This window comes from Monodelphis domestica, chromosome 3 (genome assembly GCF_027887165.1).
Source record: "Monodelphis domestica isolate mMonDom1 chromosome 3, mMonDom1.pri, whole genome shotgun sequence".
Lineage (NCBI taxonomy): Eukaryota > Metazoa > Chordata > Mammalia > Didelphimorphia > Didelphidae > Monodelphis > Monodelphis domestica.
The window spans coordinates 527,011,077-527,025,770 of record NC_077229.1 but is presented as its reverse complement, the minus strand read 5'-3'; the positions used below and the strand labels follow the sequence as shown (position 1 = coordinate 527,025,770).

Genomic DNA, 14,694 nt, shown 5'->3' with positions numbered 1-14,694 from the left:
AATTTGTGATTCATGTTCAATCAATATGAGTTAAGGAGCAATTAAGATATGCTATTGCATATTCATGACTGGAAACAAATTATAAAGTAGTTTTGGGACTTTGTAAAATATTTGTGGTTCTAAAATATGGAAATGATTCAACTCTTAAATCTACCTAAAGTATAATCAATATTTCTTCTAAATGAATTTAGGCTAGAATATGTAAAGACTAAAAATGAAAAACATAGTAAGTTAACATAGTAACATAATCAACTGCTTGATTTCTACATGAACTGGACAGACCTTCATGAACTGATGTGAAGTTAAATGAGTAGAACCAGGAGAACATTGTACATAGTAACTGAAACATTATGGGATGATCAAATGTAATAGACTCTGCTACTAATAGCAATCTAATGATCCAGGACAATTCCATGGAATTTATGAAAAAAAAATGCTATCCACATCTAGAGAAAGAACTGTAGGAGTAGAAATGCAGAAGAAAAACATATAATTTATTACTTGTTTATATGGGTATATGATTTGGGGTTGTAGTTTTTAAAAAGATTACTTTATTACAAAGGTGTATAATATAGAAATAGATTTTGAGTAATAAGACATGTATAAACTAATGGAATTGCTTGTCAGCTCTGAGATAGGGGGAGGAAAGAGGGGAGGGAGAGAACATTAATCATGTAACCATGGAAAAATATTCTAAAAAACATAAATAAAATAATGTGAAAAAATAAATAATAAAAGATAATTTTTTTTAAAAAATGAGAAGCATACCTGAGGATGGCCACAGTAATTGGTGTACCAGACATAAAAGTAAACACAACTGTAGCAAAGAAAAAGGCAAAGAATATAGGTAAATTCTTGCATCGTGATTCACATTTCCCAGCTTGAGCATCTATGACATCACCCTCCACAGTTGATAGTAGTCGTTTCTTCTGTCCCACACAGGAACAATTATAATATACCTATGAATGTTGAAAATATGAAATTAAGTTTTCATGAATATGGCTGTTATACAAAATTATTTATGAAAATAAAAATCATTTAAAATAAATAGTTATGTAGGGACTGAACTCTTTTTATCTGGGGGGTCAGCTGGGTGGCTCAGTGGATTGAGAATCAGGCCTAGAGATGGGAGGTCCTGGGTTCAAATTTGACCTCAGACACTTCCCAGCTGTGTGACGTTGGGTGAGTCACTTAACCCCCATTGTCTAGATCTTACCACTCTCTTCTGCCTTGGAAGCAATACACAGTATTGACTCCAAGACGGAATGGGTTTAAAAAAAATCCATCACAATTTAGAAAGGTATTCTGGATTCTCTCCTCCTTGAAAGAACATGTCTTTACTATATCAATTACTGTTGCTTTAACTAAAAGTTTTTAAGTTAAAATATTTCTTTCTATTTCATTTCAATTCAGAGAAATATATTGAACACTATTAAGTGCTACTGAAGGAATTAAAAGAAATAAGCATAAATTTTTATCTCAAAAAATAATTATCTAACTGAAAGAGGTTTCATGTTGAAAAATTATGTGAGATAAATGAGGTGGAAAATTGATGCCACGCTGCACAAAGTGTGGCATATGATGGTGATGGAATACTACTGTGCTATAAGGAATGATGAACTGAAGGATTTTATATGAACTAGAAGAAACTCCAGGAACTGATGCAAAGTGAAGTGAGCAGAACTAAGAGAACATCATACACTGAAAGTGAAACATTGTGGAACAATCCAGTGTAATGGACTTTGCTACTACAAGACAATCCCAAAGAATTTATGAGAAAGAATGCTGTCCATGTCAAAAGAAAGAACTGTGGGAGTAGAAACAGAGAAGAAAAACAAATGACTTATCATTTGTTTATATGGGTATATGATTGAAGGTTTTGGTTTTAAAAGATTGCTCTGTTGCAAAAATGAATAATATGGAAGTAGGCATAAGTGATAACATTTCTATAACCCAGTGGAAATGTATTGGATCTGAAAGGGGGAGGGAAAAGGGGAGGGAAAGAAAATGAATCACATAAACATGGAAAAATGTTTTAAAATATATATATATATGTATATATATATATATATATATATAAATTCAACTTGTAAAAAAGAAAAGAAAAGAAAATTTAAATTTAAAAAAATTTGTGTCCCAAAGATTTTTTAAAAAAAGAAAAAAAGGAGTCTTTTTTGGAAGGACTGAGCCAAGATGTTGGATCAAAAGCAAGGACAACTCAAACCACCATAAGAATATTCTCTAACCAGCCTCAAAATAACACCTCAAAATGAATACTGGAGTGAAAGAACCAACAAGGAGATAAAGTACAACAACTTTCATGTAGAGAACAATTTGAAAGGTAAGCAAAGGATATGAATCACTGGATTGAGAGGGGAGCCCAATCCACAGAAAGCTACCTTAGGGAATACCAGTATAAGCCAACAGCAAATCTCCCCACCTTACCTTTACTATTCCAGGTTCTGAACCTGGGCCCAAGCCAAAAATTAAGACAACACAAGAAGAAAATAACAGCAGAATTGCCCAAATAAAAAAGGAGGTTCAAAAGCTCACAAAAGAAAGTTATTCCTTATAAATTAGTATTGGGCAACTAGAAGCTAAAGACCTCATGAAACATCAAGAAACAAAACAAAATCAAGTTGGAGAATAAGCAAATCAGGGAAGTCAGCTTGCCATATTTGAATTGGAAGTTAAATTAATGCTTCAAAAATGGGGTGAGAAAGCACATAATTAATAAAATAAAAAGGGGGAACTAGTGGGATATAATCTGTGTCTTTCTCATAAGAAGCATTAGGAACCTGGATAAAAGTACACCACCCCCCTTTTCAAAAAACAAAACCCTTGACCTGTCCACTTCACATTTCAAAGGCTTTGATGGGTGGAGTAGTTCTATGGGGACAAAGAATCTCCCACCCGGTGGTAATTCACAATCCATCAATTCCTTATCTTGTAATCTACAATCCAGTAATTCACTTAAAGATGTCAAAGATGATTAATTACAGTCAGAACAAAAGGTGGGAGTAGGTAGGTGGGGTGGGGAGTTTCTTTGATTGGAAGACCCTATGAACTAGATCTTTAGACTCAATACTTTGACATTCCTTAGGCACCCAAAGCTGAGCAATAACCCTTTCACTAAAGAATAAACTGCTATCTTGTACTTTGACTTCTGAGCTCCATGTATGTGATCTTCTTTCAGTAGTGAGGTCCACTCTCTGCAACCCTGCCTCATATAGATCCAAGATAGACAATATACGAATTATTGGACTATCTGAAAGCCATGACAAAAAAAAAATCCTGGATATCATAATAAAAGAAATAATCAAAGAAAACTGCCCTGATATTCTTGAACAAGACAGTAAAATAGAAATTGAAAGAATTCATAAATAAACTCCTGCAATAAATTCCTAAATGACAACTCCCAGAAATATTGTAACTAAACTAAAGAGCCCCCAAGCCAAGAAGAAAATATTGCAAACAGCTGGAAAGAAACAATGCAAATACCTTGGAGCTACATTCAGGTTTACATAGGACTTAGCAGCCTCCACATTAAAGGATCATAAGTCTTGGAATATGACATTCTGGAAGGCAAAAGATCGAGATTTAAAACCCAGGATCACCTATCCAACAAAACTGAGTATATTCTTTTGGGGCAGAGAATGATCATGCAATAATATTCCTGATAAAACCAAACCTAAACAGAAAATTATATTTCCAAGCAAGACCCAAGAGAAGCTTAAAAAATAAATAATAAAGAGAAAATTGAAGGGACTTTATAAGATAAAACTTTATATATTCCTATGTAGAAAGATCATATTTGTAATTCTTAAAAATGTTTATCAGTATTAGGGCAGTTAGCGACTATACATAGATAGAGGGTATGAGAATAAGCTGATTAGGATGACCTGATATGCAAAAAAAAAAACCCCAAAAAAAACAACCCAGAAATCAAGAGGTGAAAAATTGTATTGCATTGAGGGAAAATGGAAGGGAGAGGTTGAATGGGGGTAAATAATCTCACCTAGTAGCAAGTGGTAGAAAGAGAAATTCCATTTAAAATAACTCTGGACAATATAAAATACCCAAAAATCTACTTGCCAAGACAAAGCCAGGAATTATATGAACACAGTTTCAAAACACTTTTCACATAAATAAAGTCATATCAAAACAATTGGGAAAATATTAATTGCTCATGGGAAGGCAGAATTAATATAATAAAAATAACAATTCTGCCTAAATTAATTTACTTATTCAGAATCATATCACCATTCAAACTATCAAATAATTATTTTATAGGACTAGAAAAAAAATAACAGAATGCATCTGGAAGAACAAAGGATGAAGACAATCAAGTGAACTAATGAAAAAAAAAGTTAAAAATGGTGGCCTAGCAGCACCTAACTGTAATATAAAGCAGTGATTATCAAATCAGTTTGGTGCTGACTAAAAAATAGAATTTGAGTGATGGAATAGATTAGATTTCACAATATACAGGGTAAATGACCTTAGCAACCTTGATAACTTTGATAAATCCAAAGACTCTAGCTTTTGGAATTAGATCTCATTATTTAACAAAAACTGCTGGAAAAAATCAGAAAATAATATGGTAGAAATTAGGTATAGACCAATATATCAGATTCATACCAAGATAAGGTCAAAATAGATATATGATTTAGATGTAAAAAGCGATACATTAACTAAGTTAGGAAAACAGAATAGTTTTCCTGGCAGATCTTTGGAGAAGGGAAGAATTTATGACCAAACAAGAGGTAGAGAGCATTATAAGATGTAAACTGAATAATGCTGATTATATCAAATTGAAAAGGATTTATACAAACAAAACGAATGTGGCCAAGATCAGATGGGAAACAATGGGTAAAAAAATTTTTATGACAAATTTCTCTGACAAAGGCCTAATTTCTCAAATTTGTTGAGAAGTAAGTCAAATTTACAAGACTACAACCATGCCCCAACTGATAAATGGTCAAAGGATATTAACAATTAGTTTTTAGATGAAGATATCAAATCCATCAATAATCATAAGAAAAAAATGTTCTAAATCACTTGATTAGAGAAATACAAATTAAAACAATACTGAGATGCCATCTCACACTATAAGATTAGCCAATGTGACAATAAAGGAAAGTGAAAAATGTTGGAAGGGATGTGGCAAAATTGGGACACTAATGCATTATTGGTGGAGACATGGACTGATCCAAACATTCTGAAGAGCAATTTGTGACTATGCCCAGTACTAAGGAAGGAGAGCCTGGGCTTGTCTTTATACTTCTAGAAGTTCTTTGGTGATGGTTCTCAAAGATGGTAGTTGTTTAAGTGAGATGCTTCCCACCCTTAGGCAATTATAAAACTGCTTATGACATATTCAGAAAGAGGAGACTGAAATAAGTATGTTCTGTGACCTTAAGAAATGTTCCTTGAAGATAATTACAATGAATTTTTAGTCCCTTCAGTCATGGTTTCCCACTGGGGGAATCTCGTCAGAATATAGTTTAGAAAATAGAAGAGAAGTTACATAAATCCCCCTAATCTCTACCAAATTATCCTCCAAAAAACTATGATGTCACAGCTTGGTGCAAGCTAGCCCCCAAAAGATGAAGATATATAATTTTTTTTTTACCCCAAACAACTTAGAAGGCAGGCATTAAAGATCTAGGGTACCAGGATGAAAAATTAGAAGAAGACAACAAAGACAATATTTTTGCATCCAAAGCCTCCAAGAAAAATAGGAATTTCTCTCAAGCTCAAAAAGAATTAATGGAGGAGCTCCAAAAGCATTTTAAAAAGCAAATAAGAGAGGCAGAAGGAACTCTGGGGAAAAAATTAGAGTGATATAGGAAAATCATTTCTCTTTTAAGACTCAGGTCTAGGCCTTATTGGCTTGAGGCCCTTCATACTTATTCCTTTCTTACTCTCTCTCTCTTTCTTTGATTACTCATTGTATTGTTAATTAAAATCTCTATAAAACCCAATTGACTTGGGTATTTGAATAATTGGGAATACTTCCCTGGCGACCACCTTATATTTGATTTTAAAACCCAAGACACAGTAGTGAAACATATTTTGGCGGTCAAATTTACTCACCCTCTCTTATATCTATCACAATTTATATCTTCCACTATTTTAATCACTACAGTTTAAGACCTCAACCATTTTAAATCTCACACCTCCCCCACCCCATCCTGTAGCCAATGTGCAATTCCAGCTTTACATGTGTCCTTGATCAGAACCTATTTCCATGTTGTTGGTGTTTTCACTAGGATGATCATTTAGAGTCTTCATCCCCAATCATATCCCCGCAACCCATGTAATCAAGCAGTTGTTTTTCTTTGGTATTTCTACTCCCAGTTTTTCCTCTGAATGTAGATAGTGTTCTTTCATATAAATCCCTCTGAGTTGTTCAGGATCACTGCATTGCCATTAATGGAGAAGTCTATTGCATTCAGTTGTGCCACAATGTATCCAGCTCTGTGTACAATGCTGTCCTGGTTCTGCTCCTTTCACTTTGCATTAGTTACTGGAGGTCGTCCCAGTTCACATGGAATCCCTCCAGTTCATTATTCCTTTGAGCACAATAGTATTCCATCACCAACAGATACCACAATGTGTTCAGCCATTCCCCAATTGAAGGGAATTCCCTCATTTTCCAAATTTTTGCCACCACAAAGGACGCAGCTATGAATATTCTTGTACATGTCTTTTTCCTTATTATTTCTTTGGGGTACAAACCCAGCAGTGCTATGGCTGGACCAAAGGGGCAGACAGTCTTTTAGCGCCCTTTGGGCATAGTTCCAAATTGCCCTCCAGAATGGTTAGATCAATTCACATGCATTAATATCCCAACTTTGCCACATTCCCTCCAACATTCATTACTTTCCTTTGCTGCCATGTTAGCCAATCTGCTAGGTGTGAGGTGATATCTCAGAGTTGTTTTTGATTTTCATCTCTCTGATTATAAGAGATTTAGAACACTTTTTCATGTGCTTATTAATAGTTTTGATTTCCTTATCTGAAAATTGCCTATTCATGTCCCTTGCCCATTTATCAATTGGAGAATGACTTGATTTTTTATACAATTGATTTAGCTCTTTATAAATTTGCGTAATTAGACCTTTGTCAGAGGTTTTTGTTATGAAGATTTCCCCTCAATTTATTGCTTCCCTTCTAATTTTGTTTGCACTAGTTTTGTTTGTACAAAACCTTTTTAATTTAATGTAATCAAAATTATTTACTTTACATTTTATGTTTTTTTTTTCCTAACTCTTGCTTGGTTTTAAAATCTTTCCTTTCCCAAAGGTCTGACAAGTATACTATTCTGTGTTCCCCTAATTTGCTTATAGTTTCCTTCTTTATATTCAAGTCATTCATCCATTCTGAGTTTATCTTGGTGTAGGGTGTGAAATGTCAATCTAAACCTAATCTCTCCCATACTGTCTTCCAATTTTTCCAGAAGTTTTTATCAAATAGTGGATTTTTGTCCCAAAAGCTGGGATCTTTGGGTTTATCATAGACTGTCTTGCTGAGGTCACTTTGCCCAAGTCTATTCCATTGATCCTCCTTTCTGTCTCTTAGCCAGTATCATATTGTTTTGATGACCACTGCTTTATGGTATAGTTTGAGATCTGGAACTGCAAGGTCAACTTGCTTCACATTTTTTTCATTATTTCCCTGCATATCTTTGATCTTTCTTCATTTCTTCTAAATGAACTGTTATGTTTTTTTCTAATTCAGTAAAAAAAAAGTTTTTTGGTGGTTCGATGGGTATGACACTAAATAAGTAAATTAATTTAGATAGGATTGTCATTTTTATTATGTTAACTCATCCTACCCATGAGCAATTAATATTTTTCCAATTGTTTAGATATAGTTTTAATTGTGTGGAGAGTGTTTTGTAGTTGTGATCATTTAGTTCCTGTGTTTGTCTTGGCAGATAGATTCCTAAGTATTTCATATTGTCTAGCGTGATTTTAGATGGAATTTCTCTTTCTAATTCTTGCTTCTGAGATGTGTTGGAAATATATAGAAATGCTGATGACTCATGTGGATTTATTTTGCCTCATTTTCAAGCTGATTAATTTTGGCTTTCAAGACACTATTTTCTGTTTCCAGATGATTTATTTTGCTTTTTAAGTTTTTTTTTCTCCCAGTTATCTTCAGCCTCTTATAATTTTTTTTTAATTGTATTCCGAGTTCTTCCATTTGCCGGAGTTTCTGTGTTTTTGCTTTGTTTTGCTGTTCCTTGATCCTCCTCTGTTTCATCTGCTCTTTGTTCATTGCCTGGATAGAAGCTGTTGATTGTGATTTCTTTTTTCTTTTTCTGTTAACTTATATTTCCTCCTTCCTCCACATTTGTATTTGCTTGTAGTCCTGCTCCTTCTCATTATGTGCTGGATCTGTGGGTGGCTGTTCTTTCCTGAAGGGGCTTCTTCTCTGTTCTGTTGATTGATCAGGTTATCAGATCTTCCCAGGCTGGCAGTAGAATCTGAAAAGGAGCGGGGCTTCCCACCCTTTTGTTAAGATTGTTGCCTGTAGTTCATTGCAGCTTTTCCCCTTGGGACTTAGTCAGCAAGACTCTTAGATCAGTCTGTGGGGGAGAGGTGCTGAGCTTGAACTTCCCTGCCCTCTGAAGGCTTTTTATCTATCCTATTGATGAAATTGAGCCAGGGTAGAGGAGTTGATCTGCACAGCTGGATGTGCCCTGAGGGCCAAATCTCCAGGAAAAAAGGGGGGAGGAGAGGGGGGAAGATGGAGGTCTTGGCTGTGACTGGGTTGCCTGCTCTGCACTTCTCCTCCGGATGCCTCTACAATACCTGTGTTTATGCCCTGAGCCTGGCACAGCTTTTCTGGCAAGGTACTCCCTATCGACTAGCACCCTTGCCTGCCCAGAGATACCAGCCCCACTGGAGACTTAGTGCTATAGGTGGGAGAGGGGTCCTGGGACCTTCTTCCTTCCCTTTAAATCTGCATGTTCTAGAATTCAGGCTTTTGGGGGGCATACCTTTTAAGTTGGGTCCAGGAGGAGGATTCCCTATCTCTGTCCTGTTGTTAGATTTGGTTTTCAGTCCCCTTGAAGCATTGTGTTTTTGAAGGGTTTACAGAGGTCTGAGCTGTTGCTGTCTCTAAGCCACCATCTTGACTCCGCCTCCAGAAGTCTCTTAGGAGTTCTTATGGAGTTTCGGAGTTCGAGTTGAAGACTGGTGAAGAATCTGTTGACTGGACCTGAGACCTTAGACTTGGTGAGACTGTCCTTGACACGTGGTGTGTGAAAGAGCTGACTCCGTTCCTGGATTTTCTGAAGAGACTAGCCTCAGGAGAGATCTATCCTCTTGAGAGAGGCTCCCTGCATCCCCAGGTCCTTGGCTACAAGGGTCAAGGTCTCTCTGACTAAGGACTAAACTCCCCTATCTGTTTTTGAGCCAGGGGTCAGAGCAAAATACTTTGTGCTTAGGCTAGATATCTTATCCTCTCTCATTTTCTTACTTTTGTTCTTTCTATATTTTGTAAATAAATCTCTTGGAATTAATTGAAATTCCTGGCAACCCTATTCTTAAATAATCCAGTCCAACTTTTTATAAAAACCCCTCAACATTTTCTGCCTCTTCCAGAGAGGAATGGGGAGGGATGTGCACCTGTGAGTGTGGTTACTGAGAGATTGGGGTCTCATCAGCTGTGGCCATTCCCAGAAGAGGTGAGTCCGTGGTTGCTGCCACAGAGGGGATGATTGTCTCCTTACAGTAGCAGTGGCAGACTTGCCAACAGGCTCTGGTTGGAACACCTGAGGCTAATAATCATGGACTGGGGCTTGAGTGGAGGATCTGGAATTACATCAGAACTTAAAGAATTAAAACCTGGAAAAACTAAATAGGACCCAGGTAAAAACAACCCCCTTACCCCATTCTAAAATTTGAGGTAACATGTCTTAACACGAAAGGAAACCTGAGACTCCAACCAAAGATCAATAATTAAATCTATTGTCCTGACTGCCAAAATCTAATAAACAAACAAAAATAAATAAATAAATGAAAGTCAGTAAACAAAGGGAAAAAAAACCTAACTATTGATAACTACTATAGGGTCAGAGAAGATCTTGGCTTAAACAAAGGACAGTGAAGTAAAAACATCAAAGAAATACAATAAGTGGTCACAAGCTCAAAAAGAGCTTTAGGAAAGAACTTTTAAAAATACTTTAATAACCTAAAGAGAAAGGTTGAGGAAAAATTATGGGGGGAAAAAGGAGAAAAGAAGCAATGCAAAAAAATCATGAAAATTATGAAAGATTACGTAAGTGGAAAAGGAGATCCAGAAACTCATAGAAATAAAAAAAAAAGATGTTTTAGGAAATAGAATTTGATGAGAAGCTATAGATTTCCTAAGACAACCAAAAATAATGAAGCAAAATCAAAAGAATGAAATAATAGAAGATTTTATTAAACATATTATCACAAAACCAAAAGACTTGGAAAATAGATCAAGGAGAGACAATCTAAGAAGCATTTGACTCCTAGAAAGTTGCAATTGTTAAAAAAAGAGTTTAAATACCATGTTTTAAGAAATAAAAAAAATGCCTAGAAATTCTAGAATCAGAGGGTAAAATAGAAATTGAAAGAATCCACCAATCACTACCTCAGAGACTCAAAGATGAAAATGCATAGGAACATAATTGCTAAGGTCTGTAGCTCCTATGTTGAGGAGAAAATACTATGAGCAACAAGAAAAAAATAATTTTAATACTGTGAAACTACAGTCAGAATAACACAACACCTAGAAGCCACAATATTAAAAGAAAGCAGGACATGAACACAACATTTTGTAGAGCAAAAAAAAAAAATCAGCTTTAATCAAGAATAACATATCCAGCAAATATGAGCATAATTATAAAAAGTTAAAAATGGATATTTAATGAACTAAAGGAGTTTCTACTATTCCTGGGGAGAAATTCAGAACCCAGCAGAGAATTTCATCAATAAAAATGTCCAATCTTAATGAAAGACAAATCATAAGTAACCCAAAAGATCAAATTGTTTGGTCTTGAATAGGAAAATGGTATCTATGCCTCTGGGGAATGACATCACTGCCTGGGTATTTTGAAGGTGTATGAATGGAGGGAGGGCTTGAGATCAAGATGAATGGAATGGAATGACCAGGATGAGGCAGAGTGAATAATTATATCATATGGAGGAGAAATGTATAGCGTAACTATCATGGAGAAGGAGAAGAAGGGATGGAGAGATGATAGTAGCCTACTTTCATCAGACCTGGGATAAAGAAAGAACAACATACACAATTAGAAGGGTAAAGATTTTTATAATATACAGAGCAACAGGAGGGAAGGGGGATAAGATAAGGGAAGGACTGGGTAGAGGAGTACATATTAAGAGGAGGGTAATAAAGTAAGGAGATAATGTTGAGATTCTTGGGACAATATAGGGAGGAAATGAACTCATCAATTTTGGAATTGAACTCATATCAAGACTCAGGAGGGCATGGTTATGGGAATAAGGAAGGGATTTTTGGAAAGGTGGATAGGAATAAGAAATAAAATTTAAGGGGGAAAGGACAAGGAGGGACATTTTGAAATGTGGATCAATTTGCAAGTAGGAGGTCAAAGGGAGAAGATAAGGGAGAACTTTTGGGAAGGTATGTGAGTTGGAGAGGTACTGGTCAAAGGAAATTAGATATCTGAGGAGGAACATGAGAGAAAGAAAGGAAGAAAAGGGGACAAACAGTGAGAAGGAACAGAAATGCACATCTCATAATTATGACATTGAGTGTAATGGGATGAATTCATTCATGGGAAGAAAATGTATAGCAGAAAGAATGAAAAATCAGGACCTGAGCTCCAGATCGTCACCATGCCTCGGGTGATCCAGAGAATGCAGGAGTAGCAATGAGGAACCCTTACAGAGTTGTGACTAAAATGGATATAATTAAAGGGATGAACAAGGCAACTATATTATGTTGGGGGTTACTATGAGTAATGAAGCATTATCAGTATTGGACCTGTTGCACCAATAATTATAGATTATTTTTTATTATAGATTTTTGCATCTAGATTTTTAAAGGAAAAACTAAATGAAATACAGGCTCTGAATAAACATTTATAGACACAGTCTCTAAATGAGAAATAATAAAAGCAGCAGCCTTTGACTTTCCTCTCTTAGAACTAGATAAATCTAACCAAAATATAAAAAGTTAAGGAGATAAATAGAGCATTAGATAAGTTAAGTACAAGAGATATCTTGAGAATCCCCACACACCTACCTGCATGAGGTCCGTAGTAGATCTAAGCTTAAGCATACACATGATCCAAACTTGGTTTCTGATGGGATAACAATGGTTTATGGAGAGCATAAATGTTCTACAAAAGCCTGCATTCATGAGGGGTCGTGATATTGGAACAAAAGTTCCTCTGAGTATGACCAAGCTGGGTTTGGTTTTGGAAAAAGTATAGTCCTAGCAGCAGACTGTGTCAATGTCGCTAAATATGGCTCTGATTTATGTTAACTGAGAACCCGAAAAGTTAAAGAGATCAATTTAGTTGCTGACAGGAAAATGGAACAAATATGAAAGGAACTCAAAAGCAAAGGATATTTCCACTGGCATAGATAATTTACATAACTTTTTCATGCATTTGTTTAGTTAAATGTTTTTGTTGGTGGTGGTGGTAGTGGTTACTAAGTATATAATGAAAAAGAAAGAACAACTTAAATGCTGGAAGAATATGCAGTTCACATGACTAGGCCATGCTATTATAGTAAAAGTGGTAACACTATCAAAATTAATCAACTAAACTACATATGTATACAAATCAAACAATGGAATGAATATTTTAAAGAATATGATAAAATATATTTCAAAATACAAAAGCTCTAGACTATCAGGGTAAAGTCTATCAAGGGTGTAAACCTTAAAATTCCTTAGACTTAACAATGGTGAAATTTCCAACATTTATAAGTCTAAGGAATTTTAAGGTTTACAAGGGACAAAGGGGAAATAGCACTACTAGAGCTCAAACTATATTATAAAGCAGTATTTATCTAAACCGGTTATGAAACATAGACCAATGGAACACACTAGACAAGGAAGATTCAGAAATAACAGAACTCAGTAACCTGATATTTTATAAATAGAAAACTTCAATTACCCAGGGGGAAAATAAACAAACTCCTCAGCTAATTAAAAACTCCTCGGAAAACTGTAAAGAAATCTGGAGGAAATTAAGCTTGGAGCAGTACATCTTATACTAAATTCCATAATACATTCTAAATTATTAAAAATAATACAGACCAAAGAACAAAAAATAAGAAGCGAAGCAGATCATATATCTCTTTATTTTATGTGGAAGAGATTTATTCTTAACAACTGATTACCAGAAACTGAAAAGCTTCTGCACAGAAAAAAACTGATACACATAAGAAGGAAACTGGTTGAACAGGAAAAACATTTTATCATATTGATCTAATTAAAGTTTGGCATCAAAGATATATCCACAATTTATGTGTACATATTATATAATTTATATATACAAGCTATAATTACTAAATATTAATCAAATTAAATTATTAGAATATGACTAATAGCTATTCACCAATAGATAAGTGGTCAAAGAATTTGAACAATTCTCAAAAGAACTGAAAATTATTATTATTATTAAAGACATTATTTGTGGTTGTTATTTAAATTACTTTATATATCTAGTGTTATAATAATCATATAATGAAGTTGTATAACTAGGAAAAGCTCTAACAAGTATAAGGGGTAATATATTTAGGGTTGAGACTGAATATATTTTAGTTGGTCACCAGGGATTTAAAATTCTAAATCCCAATGAAATACTCAAGTCAGAATGGAATTTTATGGTGGTTTATTTACACTAGACGGAAGAAATCAAGAATGAGAGAGAGAGAGAGAAGAAAAGTGAATTGAACTGCTCCAGCCAGGTCTGAGCCAGGCAGGAGTTCAGAGGCCTAGGCCAAGGGGCCTCTCCAGAAAGCCAAGGGAAAGAGGAGTCAGCCTTATCACTCACAATGTGATCTTCTAAAAGGAAAGCAGTCTGAGGTCTCACGCTGAGCTCCTCCAGGCTTGAGTTCCCGGGCCAAACCCTCAAAAAGGGTCCCTCTCTCAGGAAATGAATAGAGTGAGAGAAGAGGGGCATGGGAGGTTTGAGAAGAAAGTAAAACACTCTGAAATTTCTGCGTGGTTTGAGAGAAGGAATCAATTAGAGAGGAATAAAAGGACTGCCTTGCAACAAGGGCATAGTTGAAGTCAGAGAACAAATATTTATGATATATCTAGTTACCATAGTTGGATGCAGTTGAATGAGCTGGGACAAAAAAGGAAGATGGTGGGAGGAAACCATGCATGAAGTTTGACAATTGATGATGGCAACAGGATAGAGGGCTGTGGTATTTGAGAGCAGAGGATAAAGCAGCATATAACTAATTGACTTGCTTTAAAGTTAAAAAAAGTAAGAGTAATAGCCTGAAACTGTACTTAGAGGTATGAGGATAGGAGTTACCAATGAATAATTATCTTTTAGTGTACCATAATCTGGTTCTTTCCCAACTTTCTATCTTGGATCCTTTTGTCCTCACCTCTTCTCTCTTTTCTTCTTCATTTCTCTTCTCTATATTTTCTTAGTTATCAATTTCCATGAGTTCAGTCATTTCTCTGCAGATA

At 35.2% G+C, this 14,694-nt stretch overlaps 1 protein-coding gene across 3 annotated transcripts in view; it reads right to left on the bottom strand.

Moving 5' to 3' along the window:
- The window catches only part of LOC100030497 (solute carrier organic anion transporter family member 4C1-like), a 105,966-nt gene that overhangs the window by 31,251 nt on the left and 60,021 nt on the right, over positions 1–14,694 (bottom strand). For all 3 annotated transcript variants that reach the window (XM_056824996.1, XM_007486226.3, XM_007486224.3), the window contains one exon: positions 769–959. In XM_056824996.1, coding sequence (XP_056680974.1) covers positions 769–959 — 191 coding nt within the window. The remainder of the gene's footprint in view (positions 1–768; positions 960–14,694) is intronic.